This window comes from Camarhynchus parvulus, chromosome 2, assembly GCF_901933205.1.
Source record: "Camarhynchus parvulus chromosome 2, STF_HiC, whole genome shotgun sequence".
Lineage (NCBI taxonomy): Eukaryota > Metazoa > Chordata > Aves > Passeriformes > Thraupidae > Camarhynchus > Camarhynchus parvulus.
Genome location: NC_044572.1, coordinates 115,387,624 through 115,412,793, shown reverse-complemented (window position 1 = coordinate 115,412,793; position 25,170 = coordinate 115,387,624). Strand labels below are relative to the sequence as shown.

Below are 25,170 nucleotides of genomic sequence, written 5' to 3'. Positions count from 1 at the left end.
TCTGTAATTGTGTTGTGATTGTCCGTTTGGAGTATTGACATTCTGCAACCAGCTAGGCCTGAATTTTTTCCATGAAACATCATTTCTTTTTGTAACTTATAGTGGATGAGATAGCACTTCTTAACAAACACAAATGTCTGGGAAAAGTTATATATCTGTTTTGCATACAGAATATTATGGTTATGGTCCATAGTTTAAATCAGAAATCTGATAAGGTCCATGCACTTCTGTGAAAGCAAAAATCTTCCTTGACCTTTTCAATTTTCAGACACCTCCATAGCTTTAATGGTCTGGTATTGCTGAATAGTAGTTTAAGAAAAAGTCAGAAGATTACCTTTTCCTTAATATTTTCACATTGCTACCTAACCACTTGATATATGTCAGTGAATCTATAAAATCTTGGGTTCAGTTGCTTTTTTCTGGAAGTCACAGGAAGAAATACCAGTGAGCAAAGAGTAGAATACTGAAGTTGTATTTTAATACTGCCAACGTACTACAGTTTAAGTGACTTTATTACATTCTCTGTAATTGAAAAAGTACCATATCGTGGCACTTCTTTCTAGAAAGTAAAGAAAATGGCTAAGATTTCATATAGTAAAGATACTGAAAAATGTAATGCATTTACTGAACATCATTTGTAATTTTGCATGTTTCAAAATTACATATCTGTAAATAAATTGTATTGTGCATTTATAGTGTTGATTGAGATTCATGTAAAATCTACAAGGTCTGAAACACATTTTTAATTGTGACTTGGGTCATTCTCATTTGCTATCAAACATTTAGTTGTAATATGAAAAATAAATTTATTCTTCCTGGTAGAAACCTGCTTGGGAGTCCCTGGTGCCTTCGTTATATAGCGATAGCACTCCTAGCCTACAGAGATTAGCTAAAGCTGTTTTGTCAGTGATTTTCATCTTGAATTGTTTTGCTGGAAATGAAGACATTGCATAAAGGATAAGAGTAGTTTGAAGAGCTAAGATTTTTTGTTTGTTTGCTTGAGCTGCAGTTGGTTTAAGTTGATGAAAAAATAGTCTCGAGATTTATCATCATATCCCTGTCTTTGAGAGAACACATTTTTAAGCCTTTGTCAGAAATAGCATAATTAAAACCTTTTGCACCCTTGAAATATGCTAGGGATCAGTGTGGAAGGAACAAAGCAATATGTGCTGAATATGATACTGAAGTGAATTCTTAGTGAAGTGTGAATTCTTAGCTTCAGAGCTAACAAGATCAAGTTGTGATGAATTTCAAAAGCAGCTACATAGGAGGAAAAGTGGGAGTATTTAAAGATCATTGGAGAGGCTTTGGTGAAGTCAATGGCAACTAATCTAGCAGAATACAGGTTGAAAATAGTCTGAGAGTTTGGAGAACTGATTGTAGTGCATAAATAGCTATAGAGGGCTGTAGGTTATATGTTGCATGAGTCTCAGGAATAAAGACATGTGAAGCCAGACAAGAAATGGGAGATTGAGAGAAGGCTTTAGAGTGGTGAGGTCATATACATTGTTCTTGCTGTAATGGCAAAGAAGTTGCAGAAGTAACATGCATGTCCAAGATTGGATAAGGTGTGGAAGTGGGTTATCCAGTGACCTAGAATGAAGTAGAGAGAAGAGGGCCAGGTGAGAATCTCAAGTGCTGCTGATAAAGGAGAGGATACGTGGAAAATGAGTGGCTAACTAGCATGATGTGTCATGGTAATGGGAGGTGGTAAAAATAGAAATATGAGTATATGAACTGGTTTGTGTGAAAACTGTAAAACTATTATTTCATCTGGAGCTGCATTTTTGCTCTTTTAAAAATGTAGTGGTTTGAATGACATATGACCATTTTATTGATTGTGTGATATGTGCAAAAAAATACAGAAGCCAGGGTTTTAGGAAGTACTGCACAATGCTTCCATTAATACACTGCTACAGTAATAATTGTTCCTAGTATGTAATTGACTCTATAGATCTTTTGTCATTTCTTACAATTTAATTGACAATCTAGATCTCATTATGTAATTGAAGAGGTGAATGACTTTCAGCATGATCATATTTATTTAATTTACCATATAATCAAGTTAATGCTCATTCTGCCTTGTACTGAATATAAATTAGGGTTATAGTGTCCATACATTCAGGAATAGCAGTTGTCAGCCTATAGCAAAGGATGAAATTAGAGTGTTGAAAAATTTGATTTCATGTGTGTACATAATCCAGTTTCTTCCTTAAAAAATACAATGTTTTTCTGCATTTTAGAATGTCATATTCACACTATAATGCTTCTGAGCAGCCAGTTTAAAAAGCAGTAAAGATTGAGTATTCAGACAAGGTGTCTCTAAATTACTTGGAAATTAAAGAAAATGTTTTTTATATTTTTAAGAATACCTCAAAATTAACCAGTATATCTTAAAGAGGACAGTAACTAGCTAAAAAGGCAACAGACGTCCCTATTTAGTGTTCTCTAAGTTTATTAGGAGGAAATATTGGAAGCTTATTGGGAAAAAATTGGAAATGGAGACAGAATAACAGTGTTATAATTATGAGGCAAGATGCTTTGTATGTTATAGAGTAGGGCAGGATCAAAAAGTCTTTAGTGGGGGGAAGATCTTTCTGTATCTACCACCTTCATGAAATACACATACATGACTTTTGTCCAGGATTTAGTTTGCCTTTGGTACAGACTTTTTTAATGCTTACTTAACATCTACCTCTGCAGTCAGATGTTTTCAAAACACCTGTTACATTGTTTTAAAAGTTGAAAAAAGACAAAACTTCCAAGTGCCCAAGTCACTTCTAAAAATGAAACTTAAGTTCCCAACTGATTTTATTTTTCACATTTTAACCAAATGTGTTTCCAATATCTTTTAATTAGTGAACAGATTTTGTTTCTTACAAAATAACTTGCATTGTAAGTGTATATCAACAAATTATATTAAATATCTAGAGGAGAAATTCTGTGAAAGCTTTTGTGATGGAAGCAATATTGTCATATTTGAAGCATCTGCAGGGAAAGACCTTTTAGGTAACTATATAATTCAGAAAATAAGCTATGGTTATTTTAAAAAATAAAAATGAAACAAAAAAGTCCTGTTGGCTCAATTATGTTTTGAGTATAAATTGTAATTTTCTTGTATCTCTTTCTTACCATAAAATCTTAACAAAAATTTATTTCAATGAAATTATATTTTTAATGTTCTAGGGAAAAGTGAAAAAGAAACTGAACAAGATAAAACAGAAAAAGGTAAGTCTGAAAGTAACATTCTGTTCTGAATTCAAACCCATGCTTTCTGGGAGAATTGATTTAAATCAGACTAAAGACTAGTGAAGCTTTGCTCCAGTACATCTCACGTAGATAAACTGCACTTGAATAAACATCCAGAGAGCATGTACTTTTACAGGCAAACACTTGGTTGTTTCCAAGGCAATTGGCACCAATGTATGCCAATCAATCTTACCTGGTTGGAGAATGGAATGATAGAATTGTTTAGGTTGGAATAAACCTTTAAGGTCATTGAGTCCAACTCATAACCTAACACTGAACCATGTTCCTAAGTAACATCCTTTAAATGCCACCAGGACAGCCTGGCAACCTTTCCAGCGAAAAAATTTTTCCTATTGTCCAATCTAAACCTGTCCAGGAGCAACTTGAGGCCATGGCCTCTTGTTCTGTCTCTTGTTACCTGTGGAAAGAGACCAACCTCCACCTCACTACACTCACTACAATCTCCTCTCAGCAACAGACCCTTCACCAGCTCTCTTGCTCTCTGGACACACTCCAGGACCTCAATGTCATTCTTGTAGTGAGGGGCCCAAAACTGACCCCAGGATTTGGGTGCAACCTCACCAGTGCTGAGTACGGGGGGACAATCCCTGCCCTGCTCCTGCTGGCCACACTATTGCTGATACAGGCCAGGATGCCATTGGCTTTCTTGGCCACCTGGGAACAGGCTAGCTCATCAGCTGCTGTTGACCATTACCCCTGGGTGCTTTTCAGAAGGGCAGCTTTCCAGCCACTCTGCCCCAAGCCTGGAACATTGCACTGGGATGGTTGTAACAACTCCTTCTGTTTCTGGACTAGAATGTTCAGTGTCATACTCTTAGATTAGTATTCTGGAGGTCAGAGTTGCACCAAGCTCTTTGTACCTCTGAGGGCAAGAGGCAATGTGGACTACCTGTCCCCTGGAGCTGGGCTTAACACTGCCAGCTGTGCTAAATGTGAAGAGACAAGTGACATGCAAACCAGTCCTTGTTGAGACCATGATTGCATGGTCTGTCTTAGGTTAGGTAGGAAGGTGCAGAGACAGATTAGATGGAAAAGAAGTGAGGTTTTGCTGAGGACTGTGAATCTGCTCTCCCTGCAATGACATTTGTTCTGGCCGCACATGTTCCCTGTCACTGCACAAAGCTTGCAAAACCTCCTTCACTGGGATCATGGCTAGTTGCTGACAATGCCCAGAAACCTCAGAGTCTGTGCCAAGGGATTCAGTAGCTCTATTCCTCCCATTTTTCATTCTGTTTCCATTTTCTGTGTTATTTTATATTTGAGTATTTAGAAATGCTGCTTTTCCAATATTTTGGTATGGTTTATTTTGTTTAGATTTGTATATTGGTGGTTTAAGCATAAGTTTCTAGGACTGGCAAACTTCAGGCATTTTATTTAAGTATTAAATATGTCACATGTAAGTATTACATATAAAAATAAAAAAAAAACCGAAACAACTTGGAAAGCTTAGCAATTATGCCTACGTTTCCATTTATTGGTAGGGTATATCATACTGCAATGGATTCGCCTACTTGATAGTAGGGAAAACTCACCATTGTGTGCTGCTTTTACTGACCTGTTAGAACAGTGTAGCAAAATGATGTACAAGAGCCATCCAGTATGGGACAAAAGCAGTCACAGGTAAAAATGCCAGCTTGTGTAAGAAACATACTAGTATGCAACATTACTCATCAGAGCCTGTACAAGAACTCTAGAATCTGAAAGTATGACAGAGTGGAGCAAATTCCCTTTTTTACCCTAGGTGATGCTTTGTGGTTTTGTTTCTTTTTAAACAGCAACTAAATAAATGTCACTGCCGATTACAGAATTTCTATAAAGTAGAAAATTTTTTTTTGTTTTCCAGGTTAAATTGTTAGAATTTTTTCATCCTACCAGGAAAAACAACCCTGCATATTAATGAACTTTGTTTGTGGGTACACTGCTTGTGTGATTTTCATACAAGCTGAATTTTGCTGAACTTTTTTCATAGTTTGAGCATAGTTTTAAGTTTCCATTTTCAATAAAAGTCGTTAGCTATAGATGTCCTAGTCAAAGGAACTGGTATAAGGTACTATTGACTTTGTTATTTTAAATTACCCTAATAAAATGCAGCAATAAATTGATGAGAGATGGATTATAAAATGTACTGTACTGTGACTGGTATATATAGGAAACTTGGAAATCTAAAGAGTTAGGAATTTGAAACTTCATGTTTGGCTTGGGTTTAGGGTTTGCTTCTGATTCTGAGAGTACATTCTGGTGTGCAAGTCTGCATTTGTTTTGTGGTATTTGAACATACACGCTCCAAAGAGCTTCTGTGCAGGAAGTATTTATAGCTTTGAGAAGCTCTTGCAACATAAATATTTTTTCCTGCTGCAGCCTTGATAGTACTTGGATAGCAAAGTGTCCTCCTAATAATTATGTAAATTTTAGTATTCAACAGTAATTCATCAAGTTTATTAAAAGTCTTACTGAAAATTCTTTGATATTAACAAAACCCCTCTCTAGAAAGTTCTCTAAAGAAATAAAAATTAAAATAAACTTGTTTTTAACATACAGTTGCTTCAAGGTTTCTCTGTTATATTGAATTGAGGTGGATTCTTCATCTTCTCCATAAGAATATAATCAGACTTTATAATTAAATTAATAATTGAAATGGCATGGGAATTCCAGGTGAATATGAGAACTAATTCTTTAAAAGGTTTCACAGGTAGTACAATGCAGGACATACATGCCACATCCATAAGTTGTCTTTCCATCTGAGGTGGTTTGAGTTGATTTGATCATGCAGACTAAAAAAAAATTGACTAAGAAGCCTAATTTTTCAAATTTGATTTATATTGGACATATATTAAATGTTTATATTGGTGAACAGATATAAAAAATGAAAAAATTTTCAGCTATGGACATGTTTGTTTCATATAGTGAACTTCAGCATAGGTGCTATTATTATATGTAATAATTTTCCCTTTTCAAAACTGACAAAGTGTGACAGTAAAAATGAATGCTGTTTGGTTGGAACACTCAGCTGCATTGCATTAGGAACAGAAATACATGTAAGCCAGGCTTAGGACAATATCATTCCACACATGGCCCTGCCACTTGGTGTCGTTTTGATAACAGGTCAGTATTCACCACTGTTCACTCTAGACATTTACCTTTGAAGATATGTAGCATTCCACTGTGATACGAGTAGAGGTATAATATGAGGAGATTAAAGTGCTGTTCTTCTGACTAAATGTTGGGCTTTGCTGCAGGGGTTTGCCCTAAATTCCATTGGAAACAGAGCTCTGTTGTCTGGAGAAAGAGCTTACATTATTAGCTCACCTCCAGCATTGTCTCCTGGAGTTAGGTGAGCCGAGTTCCACTCTTTCAAGCTCTGCTTATAACAGTATACATATTACCTATTGATTTGCAAGTTTGATATAGGTTACAATTAAATATCTGTGAGCTGTGTGCAGAATGACCAACACAGAAGTGTAGTTGTCAAAGTCCAAAACTGCTGCATAATGCCATTCTGGGCTAAATATATAGGACATTAGAATGTTACAGTGTATTTTTTAATAGAAAGTCAATGCAGAAATTTCTTTCTGGTTTTGTCAGAGGATTGCTCAAGTCCAGCCTTTCGGTGAATCCAAAAGTCTTAATGGTGAAAGAGAGGTGAATGATGGAAATACATGCCAAAACCAAAAATATCATTCTGCGGTTGTTTCTTATGATCAACTTCTAACCGAGCAACAATAACTTCGTACAGAAAGCCCTGTAGAATACTTTTTACTGCAAGGGAAATTGTTCTGGAACAACTGCAGTTAAAGATTTATTATAGTAATTAGATTTCAGCTTTATTAGTCTCTAAAATGCCTCAGTTTTTATTGTCTGATTACTTCCCCAGATAAGTTGATTATAGTGGTTTTGCCTGTTCTACCAATAGAGTTTAGAAAGATCTTTTCATTATTCTAGTGCTCCTGGCTTTAAATTGTGTAGCTGCAGTTTACTTAGTTTTATACCTTCTAAGTTATCATTTCTAAAAGCCCATAAAACAAGTAGATAACTTACACTCTCTGTATCTCACCTAATGAGCTTCCAAAACAACAGGACAATGACAGGAGTTTTTCATCATCATCAAATTCTCATTCAAGTGTCCAGTGAGATGCAGCACAATTTCCAAAACTAATTTGGGTAATGATATGGGGGTGGTATCAGGAGGGAGGAATATTACTTGAGCAAATTTTGAATTCCAAGTAAAAGTCTACTAATATATGCATGTTCTTCAGAACATAATTGAAACTTTGAACTGGGAAGGTGTAGTATTATTTGTGGGTGGCAAAGGGAATTAGTAAAACAAAAGGTCACAAAATTAGTTGGAAAACAACTACAGACCATCATCAGTATCTACTTGTCATTGTCCCACACTCAGAAGTTGCCATTCACAAGTTGCCAGGAGCATTATTATTGAATTTGTATCACAGCAGGGATGAGAGGATGTTTAGAAAACAAAGCCTATGACCCCCTGTGGAAATTGCTTCCTTAGTTTTTCAAAGTTTAAGACAGAGAACTGACAGGAGGAGCCTTTGCTGCAAGTGACTTATGAGACTGTATCACATGAAGGGGTTTTTATTTCAGATTAGCTTTAGAGGATGGCATAACATAAGGAGACATAACTATATAGTTATAGCCTCTACAATTAAATAATTATAACTTCTATTAAAACTTCATTTAAGACTCAAATCATAAAATTATTGAACAGTTTGGGTTGGAAAGGACCTTTAAAGTCCATTTTGTCCAACCCCTGCATTGAAGTCATTCAATTTTCTGGCCAGCAGTAAGTACAACATACAGTCAGTGGAGTATGATTGTTCCAGTGTACTTCAAAAATCAGTAACTGGGGACCATGTGTCCTCAAGGTGGCTGTAAAGACCAGCCTTTATCTTGAATCACTTTTATCTAACAGAGTAATTAAAACTGGAGTCCTAACTCCTCTCTGTTTTGCATGTGAGTAATAGCAGATGTAATATCAAGGAAGCCACCAGGAATGCTCCCTTAACATCATAATGACAATATGAATGAATCAATAAGTGAATAAAAAAATCTAATTACAAGAACCAAACCACATTTATGAGGTGGTTTGTTAGATAGGGAATAGTGTCTTTCCATCCTCATGTTTTCTCCCCCAGGTCCACAAGGGGATTGTAATGTTATTGTCTCACCGTTTCTGAGGACCTAGAAATTTCATTAAAGACAAGTTTAACAATAAATACTTATGCTAATATGTAATATGGACTCTCACAGAGCAGGCCCCTCTCAATTGACTGTAAATCTCACAGCATTACTTTCTGAAGACTGAAGCAATACTGTTTGTCCTCTGTGGAAGGCAACCTTTCCCCCAAAAGTCCAAGTCAGACCAGGCAGGCTGTTGCTCATTGCTCTTAGTGAACAGGCCAGGTTCAAAATGTCAGCTCCAGCACTGGAGATAAGCCAGACCCCCAAACACACCAATTCTCTTAGGCTCTGAATATAAGAAAGGGAGCAGAAGGCTTAGGAAGGGAATCATTAGTACTGAGATCAAGAGGGAGGAGGAGTAAAAGGGCAGCAAGTGGAAAACTGCCTGAGGTGGTCCTAGTTGTGATTTCCTCCTGGTCATGGTTGCACATCAGTTAACAAGCTCTCTGTTTGAGGTGTCCTTCCTGGCATCTCCGTTGGGACAGAATAAAATCATAGGATTGTAGAATGTCTGCTCCAAATATTTTACAAAGCACAGGAGTGAGAGAAATTTGTGTTAAGTGTGTGGAAGTGCATACTGGTTTTTAGATTCAAACACTAATTGTTCTGGAAGTGTTAATAGCAGCATGATGCTATCTCCTACTTACTTTGCTCAGGAAGAAAACTGTACATGCATCCTTTGATCAGAGGCTCAGAGCATGGCAGCAAGGACAAAACAATTCATGCTATGTGTTGTGGTAAAGATACCCTATCTTTTAAATTATCTTCTCAGGAAACAACAAATTGCAGCCTTTACAGTGTAGAAAATACCTTCACACACTTAAATTTGCTATCTGTTAAAATGCCAAGTGTGTGGCATCTCTCTAGGGTAAAAGTGTTAATTGTGAAAGATAATCATGATAGCGTTCAATATTTTTGTCCAGTTCTGGCTAATGTTAACTGTTTTGACATACCAGACTGATATCTAATCAGGCAGGTCATCAGTGTTCTCTCTTTTAGGAGAATGAGGTTTTCCTTTGCCTGGATGATGGTGTTATATTTCAGATGAAAAGATGAAATGGAGAGATTTCACACACACAACCATTCCCACTTCTCTGGAAGCTAGAGAGGATTCATTTGCTCCATTATAGAAGCGGTATTATTAGTTATTTGTGGCATTTCTGAGTTTTTTTCTCTATTGCTTTGGACTTAGGGTCATATGTAATCAATTTTTTTTGTCATGTACTAGTTATCTCTTTTTGTTTTCCTTGTTTCCATGTAACTGCCTTAACATAATTATCTACTTGGTGTTTTATAGCAATTTCTAACCTTGGGTTCTGCTATGTTACACAAGAATTTGCAGACATTTGATCATGTGAGGACATTTCCCTAGAAATTCGAGAAAGTTTTAATTCCTCTGTTATTATATCTTTAGGAGGCTTTTCACATTAAAAGTTATCCAAGATCAAGAAATGTAATTTTGTGGTTAAATCAACAGTTTGCAAAATTCCTTTTCTGATGCTGTTTGGACACTTTCTTAAGGTAAAAAGGTGTGCTTCAGATGAAGATTTACAGAACTTGATTCTTTGAATGATATTAGTATTTTATTTTTTACAGGAAAAGCTAATAAGAGCAGTGGGAATTGATATTGCTTTCTATCACAAGACAGTGTTTTTAATCACTTATGGCTTTTCTGGAATTGTAGCACTGAGGTGAAATTTTACATTGGGAAAAGTGTTGGAGCTTCAGTGCTCTATTCCTGGCATTGGGCTAGGAGGAATCTCAGCTACTGTGGTGACTGGCACAGTGAGCTCCTGTGAGAATTTCTTTGGTTATCAAATGAGGGAGTGAAAGTTCTTGTGTAGTTACAGTGTTGGCACTAAAGCACATTGACATGTAATAGTACATTACAGAAATTGTAGAACATATGACTAAGTGGGACCCTAAAGCTTACTTTGTCTCTCTGGTTGACTGAAGGCCTTATCAACTGTGTGCATTGTTCTTGGCAGATGCTTACACATCTTGTTAATTCAAACAAACAGAATTTTCAGTAATTAGAATTCCACAATTGCCCTCAGCAACCTGTTCTACTGTGCTTGCTCAGAGATAGTAGTTCCAGATGTTCAAGCCAAATCTTCTTTTATAACCATTTTAAGCCTTCTCTTCCTTATCCTAACTATGATGATACAGAAAATAATTTATTCTTTTCATCTCTGTAGCTATGTTTTACAGAGTAGTGTGTACCTGTCTTCCCATGGCAAACTCTTTATTACTGCCTTTTTACACTTTGTTCTTACTTACTGTTGCTCCCCTCCCCACTTAGTTAAAGGCAAAATAGTTTTAAACTAGTCTTCAAGAGTTATTCAATTCTGTTTATTAATTTGATTACTTTTCCTTAATTTTGATGTGATTCTCTTGTGTTCTGAAGAGTATCTAGCAGTGTGTTCATTATTATTCAAAAGGAATTTCTCTGTCCCTTGTAGAAATAAGACTGTCATTGCTTTTGGTGATGACAAGGTGCTTTTCAACATAAGACAAAAATATGCCTGGTATTTTAGTTTTCATTTACCAAAAAAGTTGTATGAAATGTTTTATCAAATTTCATTGGATTATATGTACAGTTTACTGTACGTTTAATGTAATACATTGTAATACATTGCTACTTCTATTTTTTTTTTAATTCTGTATCTTGATAAATGAGATATGAGATTGCTTGTCATCACTGGTAATTGTTTGTCTTGTCTTCAGAAAAAGAACTAACATAGAGTTTCCCGTAAGACTTCTTCCTAGCTTGCTGCTTTTTCAGTAGAAATTGTTTTCTCAAAGGAAGAGTTCAGGAATCCTATGACAGCAGTCCTAGTTAGAATGCCTATTCTCCAAGGCTATTATTGAAAATCCTTAGTAGTATTCTTGAAAGTCCAGGATTATTACCATTAGGTAAAAGGATTATTACCATTTTAATGCTCAACCTGATTTGGACCACAAACTGACCAAGCAGTTGTGTGATCATGCACAACTTCTGTGTCATGGTGAAATTTGTCATTGAAGAAAAATTACATATATTTTCCTCTGAAAACAGATAAGTGAACTTCTTTATGTCATTGAATTTAATATATTGGGTCACATCTGCTAAAGGATTATTGCACTAGAAGGAGGCAATGGATAATTTATTAAAATACCCCTGCAGGGAGATAGCAGGCTATCTGGTTAATATAGAGGAATGCTTGATGGTTACACTGAAAGCTCCCTAGTGAATCCTTTAACATAGGAATAGAATGGGGGATGAAAATGATTGCTCGTTATATAATGTTTACTGTGTTATATTGGTGCCTAGCAGATGAATAATATTTATGTTAACAACTCCTTTCCAGCTTTTTATATTGATCTCCTGCTGGTCTAGGGCTGATATATAATTGTACTGAAAATAGGAAGATAGTACTTTTTTTTTGTAATGGAGGGTGGTAAATAGGTTCTTCTAACATATCACCCAAGCTGGATATGAAAGGGAAGATATTGTATCTTTGTGCCACAGACTTGTAAGATTTTAATTTACTTTTTTAATTTACTTTTTTTTTCTGAGCTCTTTCTCATGTCCTTGTAAACTTAAATGAACTGTAGAGAGTGTCCCACAGGCAGTGGGAGTTTCCTGGTGGGTGGGAAAGCTTCTTTGCTTTGCCTCAAAGGAACCTCACTGTTGCCATGCTTACTAAGTTTGAGAAAGACCAAATAATTCTGTCTTTCCCTGAATGCTCAAAGCTAAAAAACTGACAAATAGCTGTCCTGCCTCGCTGAAATACAGTTCCTGTGTAGCTGGCCGACCTTACAGATTTTCATTCATGCCATAAGAACTGAGAACTCACATTTTAGTTGCTACTTATGTTACTTAGAGAACAGAAACTAAACCAAGTGTTTGGTGGCAGTATCCCATTGGAAGCTCCCCAGATATTGTACCCAGAGGAACTGACATGCCTCAGCTTTCTTGCTAACAGCAAAGAACAGTTTCACATGGCAGCTAAGAGCAAAATGAACCTAAAAAGTCCTCAAGGTCACTTGCTTTCATTGGTTCCTTGGGTTGGTGTTTCTGGGTTCTTCCACTCCTGGTGTTAAGCAAGCTAGGCCTTAGAAATAGCAATGGTTTCTTGAAAAACTGAGCTGGATATTTTTTAAAAAGAAAAAAAACAAATGGAAAACCCAACAACCTTTTTGCATGTTAAGGGTTGTTCTTTTCAGGCTCAATGATATTATGTGAGAAATTTCTCACCACACCTGTCAGTGACTGCGGACTGAGGGTTTGGAGTGGAGGGATCCTCGCACTTGTAATAAGAGCTGTTCATATGAATTTCACTGATTTTACCTGGAAGAGAGCCAGTGCTGTGCTTCTTAACCATTATTATCATTAAATGCATGAAAAAGCAGTGAAGACATTGCTTTCCTATGAAATGGAGGATAATAAATAAGACAGAAAAAGACTGGCATCAGTGACAGATTAACCTTGGTGATCTGCACAGTAAAGAAGTTCTTCCTTATGTTCAGATGGCACTTCCATGCATTAGTTTCTGCCTGTTGCCTTTTGTCCCATTGCTTGGCAGCACTGAAAAGAGCCTGACTCCATCCTCTTGTCATCTACCTTTAAGATTTTTATACACATTGATGAGATCCCCTCTCAGTCATTTCTTCTTAAGGCTGAACAGGCCCAACTCCCTCAGCCTTTCCTCATGAGAGAGATGCTCCAGACCCTCAATCATCCATCTTTATTGCCCCCCACTACACCCACTCCAGGAGTTCTGTGTCTCTCTTGTCCTGAGGAGCCCAGAACTGCACACAGCACTCCAGATGCAGCCTCAGTAATTGCTCTAGGCAAAGCATATAGTCACAATTTTAGAAATTACTAGTGTGCTCTGATGATCATGTTTTTCATGATACCATATAAATATAGGAAAAAAACAGTTCCCTTTGCTCTTCCACGTCAGTTGAACCATTTGGAAAAAGAAGATTCTTGACTGTAATGTGATGAAAAATGCTTTATTCTAAACTTAACTGCCAAGTTACTCAATTTGAATGACTGAAGTTTGCTTTCTCATATAGGAGTTTGTGGCTGTAATAAGTAAGAAATCAGTTCTTTTTCAGTGTAATTTGAAACTGCCTTACTTGAAAATGATGCACTTTGCCAGCACAGTCCCTAGCCAAGTGTTACTCCAGGCAATTGAAATACGAAAGAAGTAATGAACTGTCTGTTTGTTAAATCTTCTAGCTAAAAAGAAGAAGAAGCCAAAGCTCTTAAACAACTTTGATAAGACCATTAAAGCTGAGCTAGATGCTGCAGAAAAACTACGTAAAAAAGTAAGTTTTGAATGTTTCTCTCAGGACTGTACACAATGGACAAAAATCAATAATTTAAATACTTGTAAAAAGGGAGAATGAATTTTTTATTACTTTTTGTGAAATTAACTTTTTGAAATAGTCAGTGCACATTTGTCCTTCAAGTTTAATTTCTGCTGGATAGTTTGTCTTAAATTTTTTAAAGTTGTAAGTGTATGTCTGTTCATATGTGTTTGTTAACTTTGAAGCTATGCAGCTTGATCATTGAATTTCTGCTGAAATGGATCACATCAAACACGACCAGTTCTGTCCTATCGCTCTTGCCCAGTTGACTACTGAAGTCAAGTGCTACCAGATAACTCTGTGTGTGTTAGCAAGGACCTCTCAGTGAGTGTTCTGTTCTGATGCCTCATGAGCATTAGATGCAGATCACTGAACTAGGTGTTGTTTCTGTTTAGATTCTGAGTCCTGGGAATGCCTAGGCTGCTGTACAGCTGCTTAGAGGATGAAACAGATGTTCCTGCTTCTCACCAGGGGCAGCAAGACCTTAACATCAATCATTCAGTTTGGGTAGTTCTGAATTTAATAATTTGACCGTGAAAAAGAAACAAACCCCCCAGTTCTTCAGTCATCTCCCACTTATAGCTTCCAATTTTATACTTTCATTTGAATATTTCAGAAAATAATACCTTTGCAGAGAGGTCCCTTTTCCAGATATGTGATTAAGTAGTGAAGCAAGATTGTGGCTGTTAAACATGAGGGACTTCAGGTATTTTGAACGTATTTCTTGTTAAAACTCTGATATGTCTCACAGAGAGTCCTAGCACATAAAGAACAACTGCAGGTCTTTGTTGTACCCCAGATTTGAGGTGGATGAGCAGTGAGATATAATATTTTCAGCACAGTAAAATAAAAACCAATTTGGTCATTGCAAGGTGCAGGATTATTCTTGACTTTCAGGACATACTGTGCAATTTTGACTTTATCTTGCCCTCTATGCAGCCCCGAAGTTCTGGTAGGTCTGATGGGACAGGAGGGCTCTTGCATAGGGAGTGCTAACCTCTGGCTGCCACTGCTGTTGTTCCTCACTAGAAGACTTCTTTACATGTTAGAATACAAAAGCAAAAGAAATTTTCATGCTTCTTGTTACTTAAGCAATTGGTTAATCAGAAATAGGTGTGGAAGACACATTTGATGAATCTGTAGGGTCAGCTTGTTGACTCTCTTTTCCTGCTGTATTTCTTGATATGTTACAGGTAGTCATACATGTCGTGTAGGAATCAGAATAAATTTAGGAATAAATCAGACGTGTATAATATTTGAAGATAGCAAGGCAGTTGTGTATAATTCATACACATATAACTCATATTTATAAAGCTGTAAAGAGGTGGAAGTGGCAGCAAGATCTATTGCCAAATGTTGCCAAGTAGTGCTTAGCACCTGTTTGACAGTGGGGCTGGTTCTTCTCAACTTCCATCTGAACTTGCTAGTCACTGTACATCACAGGATCAGCATCCACCAGGACAATACCACAGTTACATTTGGATTTGTGTGACATGTCCTGAGGGACGTTGTCATGCAAAAACTTGGGGGAAACAGCCATACATTGTGATTGAGTCTACAGTATTTCCCTTAGAAATACTGTAGTTATGATGCTGTTCATCATGAGAGGTATGCAGAGGGAAAATTTCCACCTGTCTCCAGAATTTTCTTCCTCTTCTCTATTATTTCTGGTCTGGAATTTGGTATTAGCAGTAGGGTCTTTTCTATACAGAGAGGTTATTTTCATCTCAGCATTTTATCCAGCCAACAAGGGAAAGTGAGTAAAGTATGAAAAACCAAGTAATTAATTTTCACCATGAAAATTAGATTATATTGTTTCATAAATAATGACAATTGCTCTTAAAAAGGCAATCCCAACAAAAGTATGAGTGAAAGCTGTTGATTCAGTCTGCATTGTTTAGTGTTTGTTCTTTAATTGTAAAACTAATGTGTTATTAGGTCCTGCATCCTTCAGCATTTTTATTAGATAGAATTGCTGATAAATATCTCTGCTTTTCAGGGAAAAGTTGAAGAAGCTCTAAGGGCCTTTGAAGCATTAGTGAATCAATATCCACAAAGTCCTCGAGCAAGATACGGGAAAGCACAGGTACTTAAAAAAAGTGATAGATGTTGAAAAAAGCTAAAATAACCATTTTGTTTTACCAATAGAGTTATAAACACCAGTTGGAACTAATTTATAAATTTATGCTGGTTTTCTAGGTAAAAAAAGAATCATGTGATCTGTCATATGAATCTCTTCAGTCAACTGTCCTTCCTCAATTGCTTTGGCAGCTTTTGTGGAACTTCAGTGTGAAGTACTGTAAATAACAAAAAAAATAAGGTACATCCTGTAGATCTCAGGAGAACTGTCAAGTGAATGGCAAGAGATAAATACCAACTAATGCCCCAGTGCAGGAACAACAGGCAGAGCCTACCTGTTACATACTATTACATACATACTGTAGCTGGGAAATCAACATGTCTGTCAGCCTGGGATAAATGCTGCTTTTTGCTCTAGTGGGAATAGAGAAGAGGATTTGGTGTTTTTAGAGAGAAAGAGTTAAAGGATAAAGAACACAAATTCTCAGGCAGTGAGGCTTAATTAGCTTTACTTGTAGGGTGAGTTATGTTTCAGGTGTTTCCCTTCAAAAAAAAAACTAAAAAAAACCAACCAAAACCCAGAAGGCATCAGAAAATAATCTCTGCATTTATAATACTTTTAGGCTGTGTTGAGATGTCTCAAAAGGGAATAATAGTAGGATAATCCTGCTGCACTAGGAATAATAAAAAACTCCTTGAACTCATGTTAATCAGGATAAAAAAGTGAAGCCCTCACTGCAAGAAGGAATGGTGCTGTTAGACAATTGATGAAGATCTTGGAGTCACAACCAGTCTCCACTTGGTTAATAATAGTCATGCTAAAACCAAAGCTGTGATTATCCAAAAATCTGTCACACAAGCACTTGATACAGAGCAGACCAAATGCTTCAGTGCTCTCTGTGGTGACAGTTTGCTGAACTCTTTGCCTCTTTACAGTAGGAGACCACTTTGTTCGTAGACATGATGGACTCCTCTCTGTTAAGTTACACTTTTAATATTTACCAGCTTTTACAAATCTACTCATTATATCTAATAGAATATGCTTCCTGCCTCCTCAATGGCTTTAGGGAGAAGGGCAGATCACTGCAGCTAGTTGTGAAATTTATTCTCATTCAGAATTCCCATCTCAGTGACCCAACTTCATTTGTCCATTTACAGCAATTTGTAGCTGCCTACTTCTACTTCAGTAATCCATGAAAGGTCAATACAGACCAAGATCTGAAGAAATAATTAGGTGCATTTCCTGTGAGTGTGTAAAAACAATGATAAGTTCATTTTCTGTAGCCTTTGAAGGTTCATACTAGTCATTTTACTGAACAGTCATATTAATATTATGATGGCAATTTTATTGAACCCAGTATGTGTAAGTTTAAGCTGTCTGAAGGAAGAAGAAAACCACGGGCTTCAGACAGATGAAATATTCTTAACATTTGCATTGTAACACAGTATTATTTTTAAATGGGGATTCATACCAACAAAATTCATTTAAATTTGCTATTTCTCATCACTAACTAAAAGTAAAACTGCAAAGGATAAGGTTAAAGGCCTTGAAGATTAAAGCTAAAGGAGATCAAGAATTCACCACAAAAGTGTAGTTCTCCTTTTCTTTGAAGCATGAATCAGCATTACATGCTAATTTTGTAGATTCCATTTTTAATAAGACATGAGGATTGATTTGTTCTGGATCCTTTAATGGCTTTAAAAGGCAACTCTTTTCCCAAAAAACCTGCAAAATATTTCATTGTTGGTGTGTTTTTCAGAAATATGAGCAATTCTTTATTTGCTGTCTGAATTACACTTGAGCCAGATAAAATGATACTCTACAGAATTCGTTAACATCTTTACAGCTGAAAAGAACAATGGATATGTTTTTAACCTCCTTATATGATTTATACTGGTGGAGTTATGCAGATTTTATGCTGACAATTTTTGCTTCTTTGTTACATATCTGTAATATTCTTTGCCCTGCAATTCCTTTGAAAAAAGGAGAAATAAATTTCCTAGTGAATGTAAATCAGAAAAAATAAGTTATTGCTTAAAACTGATTTCTGAAGTTGTCTCTGAAAGCTGCTTGATGAACTGTTTGGCTGAATAACCACATTTTTTATATTTCCAATACTAAGTTTTAAAACAACTCAAGGAAAGAATTAAAGGACAGAAGTGCAAAAAGATTTCAGATACTTGTTATAGCATATAGAGATAACACAGTTGAAGCAATTTCATTTAATGTGTGCATCTTTGATGCAACAGTGAATTTAAATAGACCAACAACCATCATGCTTGTGATACATCCTACATGGCTTTTGTCTTAAGAACAAACATAAGCCAATAAACTTAGAAGTACTTGAGAAGAATGCGTCAAACATGTGAAAATACATAAATTTCTATAAACAATTCAACATAAGGCTTTAAAAATTCTGCATTTGAGACATAGTCTTTTTCAGCTATGGAAGCAAAGTATGAACATGCCTTACCACAAGTGAGATCAGTCATAGCTTCTGTTAGTTTCATTGTAGAGAGCTCATATATCTTTTGGTCTGCTGAATTTGATGCACAAGTTTAAGTTTTGAAGGAGTTGTAGGGTACATATTCTATTAAAGTATGCAAGGCAAAAGGCAATTCCTAATTCATTTTGCAATAAGGAGTGTAAATAAATGTGTCAGAATAGATAAAAATGTTTGTTGGTGTTTTGACCTGAGTATTGCTTTTGAAGTAAGGCTTAGTATACAAATAGTCCATAGGCAAAATTTTGCATTTCTTCTGTGTTATTAAAACAGATTGCTTCATCTGCTTTTGAAAGCAGGAATTATGAATTCTACAAATATTAATCAAAATCTGTGTTAATGTATATTTTAGGAGCAAATTTTCTCCTGCTTCTCCTTTCAAATAATTTGTAGGTAACAAGATTAAATGGTAATTCTAATGTGATTTCTCATAAAGCACAACCCATATTCTAACAATTGCATAATTTGCCTGGTAAGAAAATAGTTGGTTTTAAGACTAACGGATTATTAGGAGTTCTAATAATGGTTTTGTTATTCTTTCTAGTCAGAAGATGACTTAGCTGAGAAAATGAGGAGCAATGAGATGCTGCAACAAGCTATCAACACCTATGATGAGGTGGTTAGTCTGCCAAATGTCCCTTCAGATCTGATAAAACTCAGCTTGAAGCGAGAAGCAGACAGGCAGCAGTTCCTTGGTAAGTTTTGAGGATGGTATAAAAGTTACAGGAGTTATCTGAGTGAGGATTTCAAGACATCACTAAGGATTTTAAGGTGACAATTCCCTTGAATTTTTGGTTGGACTTGTCTTCCTTGTATCTTAAATTAAAACCATTTTTACATTATTTAATTTTTTTCTAGGGAACTAGTGTCTATAATTTAGGATAATAGTGCCTGTAGAAAGCTGCAGCAGATGCTATGAGAAGCTATGATGATAGATAGTTAAAATTTTTTATTGCCAGACAAAGAAGAAACTTTTCTTTTTCTACTCAAGCTGAAGAAAATCAAGAGGAAATTACTGGCATAAGCAGAGTAAACAGACTCAGAATAAACTTTCAGTAAACATAGAGAAGAATCGAGTTGAAGATGGGGAGAACAGCCCCGAGATTTAGGTTTAGATTCTAGTTTTAGATCTCAATTCTGTGATGTAAGAAAAGAGATGATTAGAATATGAAGTGAAAGTCAGGAGTTCTGTTCCTTTGGGTTCGATTTTTAATATCAAGTTGTTTTGTTCTTGCTTTTCTTTAGCAAGACCTCATTTAGGAATCCAAGGAACATACCTAATTTTAAGCGCATAAAGCGTGATAAACTTCATAACAGAAGTAGAGTAGAACTATTACTTAACACTAGAAATCAATGGAATTTACTTAATTAAGGTGAAGTTTATTACTATATGTTTACTTAGTTTTGTCCAGTGCTTTGCTATCTGTGTATGATAGAGCAACCAAAGCTTAAAACATGTTGTTTCTGCACTGTGAAGGGTCCTCCACAAGAGGCTGCCATAGCACTGTGTGATTGCAGTGGTTCTCTGAGATATTCCTGCTACACCCACAGTGACAGCCAGGCAGCTGAATGTGCTCCTGTCTGCACAAGTTTTTCCAGGTTCTCCTTCTTGACTGTCAGTGAAAGTGGACCACTTGCCTCTGATTTGTGTTTCCTTAGATGTTGTGTAAACATCTTGCTACTGTTTTTTATATCTGCACTAGTAATTAAGTCTTGTTCAATCAAATCAGGTCGCATGAGGGGTTCCCTGGTTACTCTACAGAAATTAGTTCAGCTGTTTCCCAGTGAGACTTCATTCAAGAATGACCTTGGAGTTGGTTACCTCTTGATAGGAGACAACAGCAATGCTAAGAAAGTATATGAAGAGGTGAGTTTTCATTCCAGCCAAGGAAAATTATTATTTCCATTTGTATGTTCATTTGAAAGATTGATTGATTTTAACTTTTCTAGTTGTTAAATATGTCACATGTGAGACTGAAGGGTTAATACAGATACAATTTTTTTTCTAATGCAGTTATCTTCAAATTTTAATTTATATTTTCTGATACTGTCATGCTAAGTTTTTCCTCATTGACAGAGAAATGCAGTTATTTCCATATGCTTAATAATAAAAAATCTTCTATATTGAAAACACATCTAGGTGTGTTGTATGTAAAATGTAATATGTGATGCATACTAAATAAAAGATTACCAATCTTCAAGAAAAGGGAAGGAAAAGTAAGCCAGTTTCTTTACAGGAACAGCATCTCTAACCATGTAATCAAGTAGATCAGTTCTCACAAAGCTATTTTATCTTAGTTTTTTCATCTTTTTATAAGCAGCTTAAAATCTATTTTTCTTTCATGATGTTTGTAGTATGGAAAATTCATTGGATTTATATTTCTGTCTCATACCATGGTTATCTGGCTGGGGAAACTTCACTGCCAGGAAAGGCCACTCTGCTCCTGTGATCTAGAAACCCTGTTAACATCTGGAAACTGTCTGACAGATGTGGAGTCTGACATCATTGGTAGAGCACAAATCATCACACCTGACCAGGAATGGTCCTGTTGATGTTGGCACACTCATGGTGCTTGCTAATTGTCTGGTTATGGAGGCTGGAAAGGGATCAGCAGGATTAGTGCCACCTCCTGAGAATAAAGGCTCAGTTTTCCATTCCCCACATCTGGGAGGCTGAAGAGATTCTCATCTCTGATAGCTTCTGAAAGAGAAGGATGATGTCCAACCACATGGTGGGAAGCAGAAGCCAAACACTAGGAATACCATTTATTTTCCTCAAGCTCCTCTGGTAGTCTCAGATGTTGCCAGAATAATGTTGGCTTTGCTACTTTGGCTACTTTTTAGGTCCTTCCATAAAACATTTCTGTCCAATAATTTTTGTCTTGCTGTCAAAATTTCTCAGAGGATTGAAAATATTGGCTTTAAAAGGTAGAATTTATTAAACAAACCTACTACTCAAGCTGCAAGGAATTTGAGAAAATAAAACCATGCTCCTTTTGGGCAAGATTTTCCTGTGCAACTATTCAGTGTTTTGTTGCAAACAACATAATCGTTAGAATTTCTCAATGATCACAGGGATTTTTATACATGGAGGAAAGGTCATGAATTTGCTATATAATTACTTTGATACTGAGTTTTATATACTTCAGAAGAAATACATAGGGTTCTGATGAAGAACAGATATGCAACTGGTGTGCTTTTAACATATCGTTTTCCATTCTTCTTTATCCAGTATAATTTCTCTGTTTTGCAGTTTGCTAACACTGAAATAGAATAGAGCATAGTGATGTTCTGTCACTGTAAAAGGAGGGCAAATAAGTTTTTTTTAAAGATTTGGATTAATTTTTTTTTAAATCATGGTGAGTTTGTCTGCATTTTAGGTATTAGTCAGGCTGAATTCCAATGCAACAATGTAATTTTTTTGTTGTAATTCAGGATGAGTTTGTAAATTCAGGATTTTAAGAAAGAATACCCAAAGAAACAGGGAGAATCTCGTGTGTACCTGCATTGGTTCTTAGTTCTACTGAAGGCTTTTTGCATGATTTTGGGCAGATTGCTTGGGGGCTACACGGCCTGCTCTGGAGTGCTTTGGTCAGCCGTTGCAAGGCACATTTATAAAGTGCTTGGTTTTGAGCTCCTACCATAGGAGCTCAGGTTCTCTGCATGGTAGAGAAAGGGGCAAACTGAATAGTGGTTCTGAGGCCCTCAAGGAGACATCTTGCTCTTCCCATGATTTTTAAAAAAGCTGGGAAACTTCTGCAGTGTGACTAATTCCTTCTCACTTGTGTAATCTTTTGATACAAAAATATTAAGAGAGCACAGACAAGAGTATGAGCTCATTGCTGCAAAGTAGATACCTCCAATATTTATGAATTCTGTGTTCTGTTTCCCAATGTAAGGATGTTCATACATTTTATTCAAGTGTTCTTTAATGCAGAAAGGACAGGCATCTTAGACTTCAGTAGACATCCTCAGGAGAGCATACCTCTTATTCAACTTAAAGTGTCAGCTTGTTGTTGATTTCCCTTTAGCCTTATTCATGGTTGTCTAAATCCCTGTGCATGTGGTACTTGTTTCTGCTCCTCAGGAAAATTCCCAAGTAGTTAAACACCCTTCTCTGCAGAGGAACTTAAACTCCAAGTTTCCCATTTCCTGGGAAGCTGCTAGATTCATGGGCAAAGTCTTTACTTCCTGATGTAGCATTTCAATCTCCATTCAGTGTTACTGATCTGTGTTAAGCATGCACTGAGCACATGCAACCAGATGAACCCTGCACAGACACTGTTCCCTACATGGGATCACAGTACATGCCATTTCAGACCAGACTAACCTGAGCTTGCATCATCTCCAAGGAATTGAATAGAAGCCCAGGGAATCCTAGTAGATGAAAACTTTCTGCTTTTGCTTTACATTTAATAGCCAGTTTACTTATTTGCCAGTCAATTCTTACTTGCTTTCCAAGTTTGTTGCATCTGAGCAGCTTATTTTAAAAGTCTTTAATAGATATTTCTTCTTTTAACTACAGAAGCAATGTGTATAAACACGGAACTTCAGACCAAGACAGTTTTTTGCTTCCAGCTGTAGTGTGGTATAGTATAACTTGCCCAAAATGCACTTTTTAAATTTGTTTTTGCCAGAATTTTTTGCTGAACCACAGATGGAAAATGATGTCCAGCTGGAGAGGATCTCAGTTTTGCCTCTAATATTAAATAGTTTTCTTTTGAATTCACTTAGGGACATGGAAATATAATGTTAAGGATAATCCTATTAGAATTCAGTGCTATTTCTATTTTCAAAGAAAACATAACTTTAAAAGTAGTTCTGGTAGAATTAGAACTATTTTTGGTTCAAACATCCACAGATTATAAAAAAACACAGAGAAAGAGAACTTTGTAAGACTGATTACTCAGCTAATAGCTCTTTTTCTGCCTCCTTGCTGAGGCATGTGAGCATGGTTCAGTGCAGCATTATAGAGACAGGCATAAGCCAGCTCTGATTGAGCTATCTCAGGTACCAAAACCAGAATATCCACATTAACACAGTACTCTGCCATGGCTAATTAGTCTCTGATAGCCCCAGAGGTTAATTTCTATATTCATGATTAATATTTAATGGGCTATGAGCAGTTTAGTAAAACTTATTTCTAAACATAATTAATATTGCACGCAGCAACAGCAACAGAGTAATACAATTTACATTAAATACTTCTAGTGTAATTTCTGCTGATTGTATCTCTTTGCTTCTCTTTAGGGGCTCTGAATGTAGCTCATTCCTTAATGCAACTCGGCATAGTTTAAATGAACCGTAATACAGAAAATTCTATTCTGTCTTAATTAATCAGATAGCTTTATCCTATAGTTAAAGAAACTGTAACAAAATTATGTGGCTAATAAATATTTCTGTCAGTCATTTCATTTCACCCTGCAGGTACAGATTCTTGGATCAAAATAATTATACACAGAATCCTGTAGTCAAAAGGCATAAGATGCAGAAGGTGGTAGTGTAGTCTTATACTAGGGATCAGGCTCATCCTTACTGTGGTACTTTTTCCTAATAATGTCTCATACTATGGACTTCTAATAGATTCTCAAATTGTTTGTTCCTTCATAATAAGTATTTTCTGTGAAATGTTACTATTTTTAACTCATAACATTTTGTACCTGTGATATTTGGTTTTCCTTGGATGTAGTTGGTGTGTTTAAGATTTGAGAAAAGAGAGAAGTCGGTCCAGAAAACATCTTATGATTTTACTTGTAATTATTTTGATTGAAAAGTGATGTCAGACAGTGACTGGAAAAGGCAGAGAGAAATAACTATAATGTATGCAGGCATTTTATCCACAGCATAAGTTTAGTAGCTTCAAAAATGGATTTAGGCAAGAGAAATTGCTCATCTGTCTGTTGTTTTGCATTTAGCAGCTGTCTAGACATTCAGTGGATATCAGCCTCTGTAATTCCTCTGCCTGCCAGGCTCCTGTGATGATCCTCACGGGCTCAGGGTCCATCCTGATAAGACTGTCCACCCTCATTTTAAGGAAAGAAGAGATGTAAAAACAGATTAACTTAACCAAGTAATTGGTATTGCATAGAGCTACAAATTATATTGAATATGTACATCATAGAAATGCAGAGCTGAAAAGTGGATCAAGACATTCTCTCTAATTTTTGCCCTCGGCTGAGGCAGACCAAATGCACTTAAATTATCTGACTGGTGTGGGGGGTGCATGTTCCAGAATTCAGGTTGGCAGCTTCACACTTCCTTCCCCTGAAACACTGCCCCATACACTGATTCTTTCCTACAGCTGTGCCTGCAGTCACAAATCCTTCTCTTCCTCAGTCTCCATGAAATACCTATCTCTGGACATTTGCCCATGAGTTTCCCTTTTCTGCAAAATTAAACCAGTTTGTAAACTCAAATATGATCTCAGTCTTGTTGAGGGTACAAAATCTTTTAGCTGAATTTAGCGTGCTTGGTCTTGGTCAAAGAGTGCAGCGCGCAACTGCACAAGAATAATTAATCCATCACCATCCAGTGTGAAAGCACATTGAGTCACTAGTGCAGTAGACTTTTTATTACCTTCTTTCTCATGGCCAGAAAAGCGCACACTGTTCCAGAGAGTGCTCCAGTTCACCACTGTGCTGGGAGTGCCCTTGGTGTTCCAGGGTTTGCACATCCCTGTCTCACGATGCTGGCATTACATTGCAGCTTCTTTCTGAACTCTGGTCATTATGCTTCATGTATTTTATCTTGCAAAAAC

The 25,170-nt window shown here is 36.4% G+C and overlaps 1 protein-coding gene across 1 annotated transcript in view; it reads left to right on the top strand.

Moving 5' to 3' along the window:
• LOC115912715 (aspartyl/asparaginyl beta-hydroxylase-like) overlaps positions 1-25,170 on the top strand; it is a 74,875-nt gene that overhangs the window by 21,946 nt on the left and 27,759 nt on the right. Inside the window, exons 13-17 of the mRNA XM_030964387.1 lie at positions 3,187-3,228; positions 13,700-13,788; positions 15,830-15,916; positions 18,958-19,108; positions 20,144-20,280. Coding sequence (XP_030820247.1) covers positions 3,187-3,228; positions 13,700-13,788; positions 15,830-15,916; positions 18,958-19,108; positions 20,144-20,280 — 506 coding nt within the window. The remainder of the gene's footprint in view (positions 1-3,186; positions 3,229-13,699; positions 13,789-15,829; positions 15,917-18,957; positions 19,109-20,143; positions 20,281-25,170) is intronic.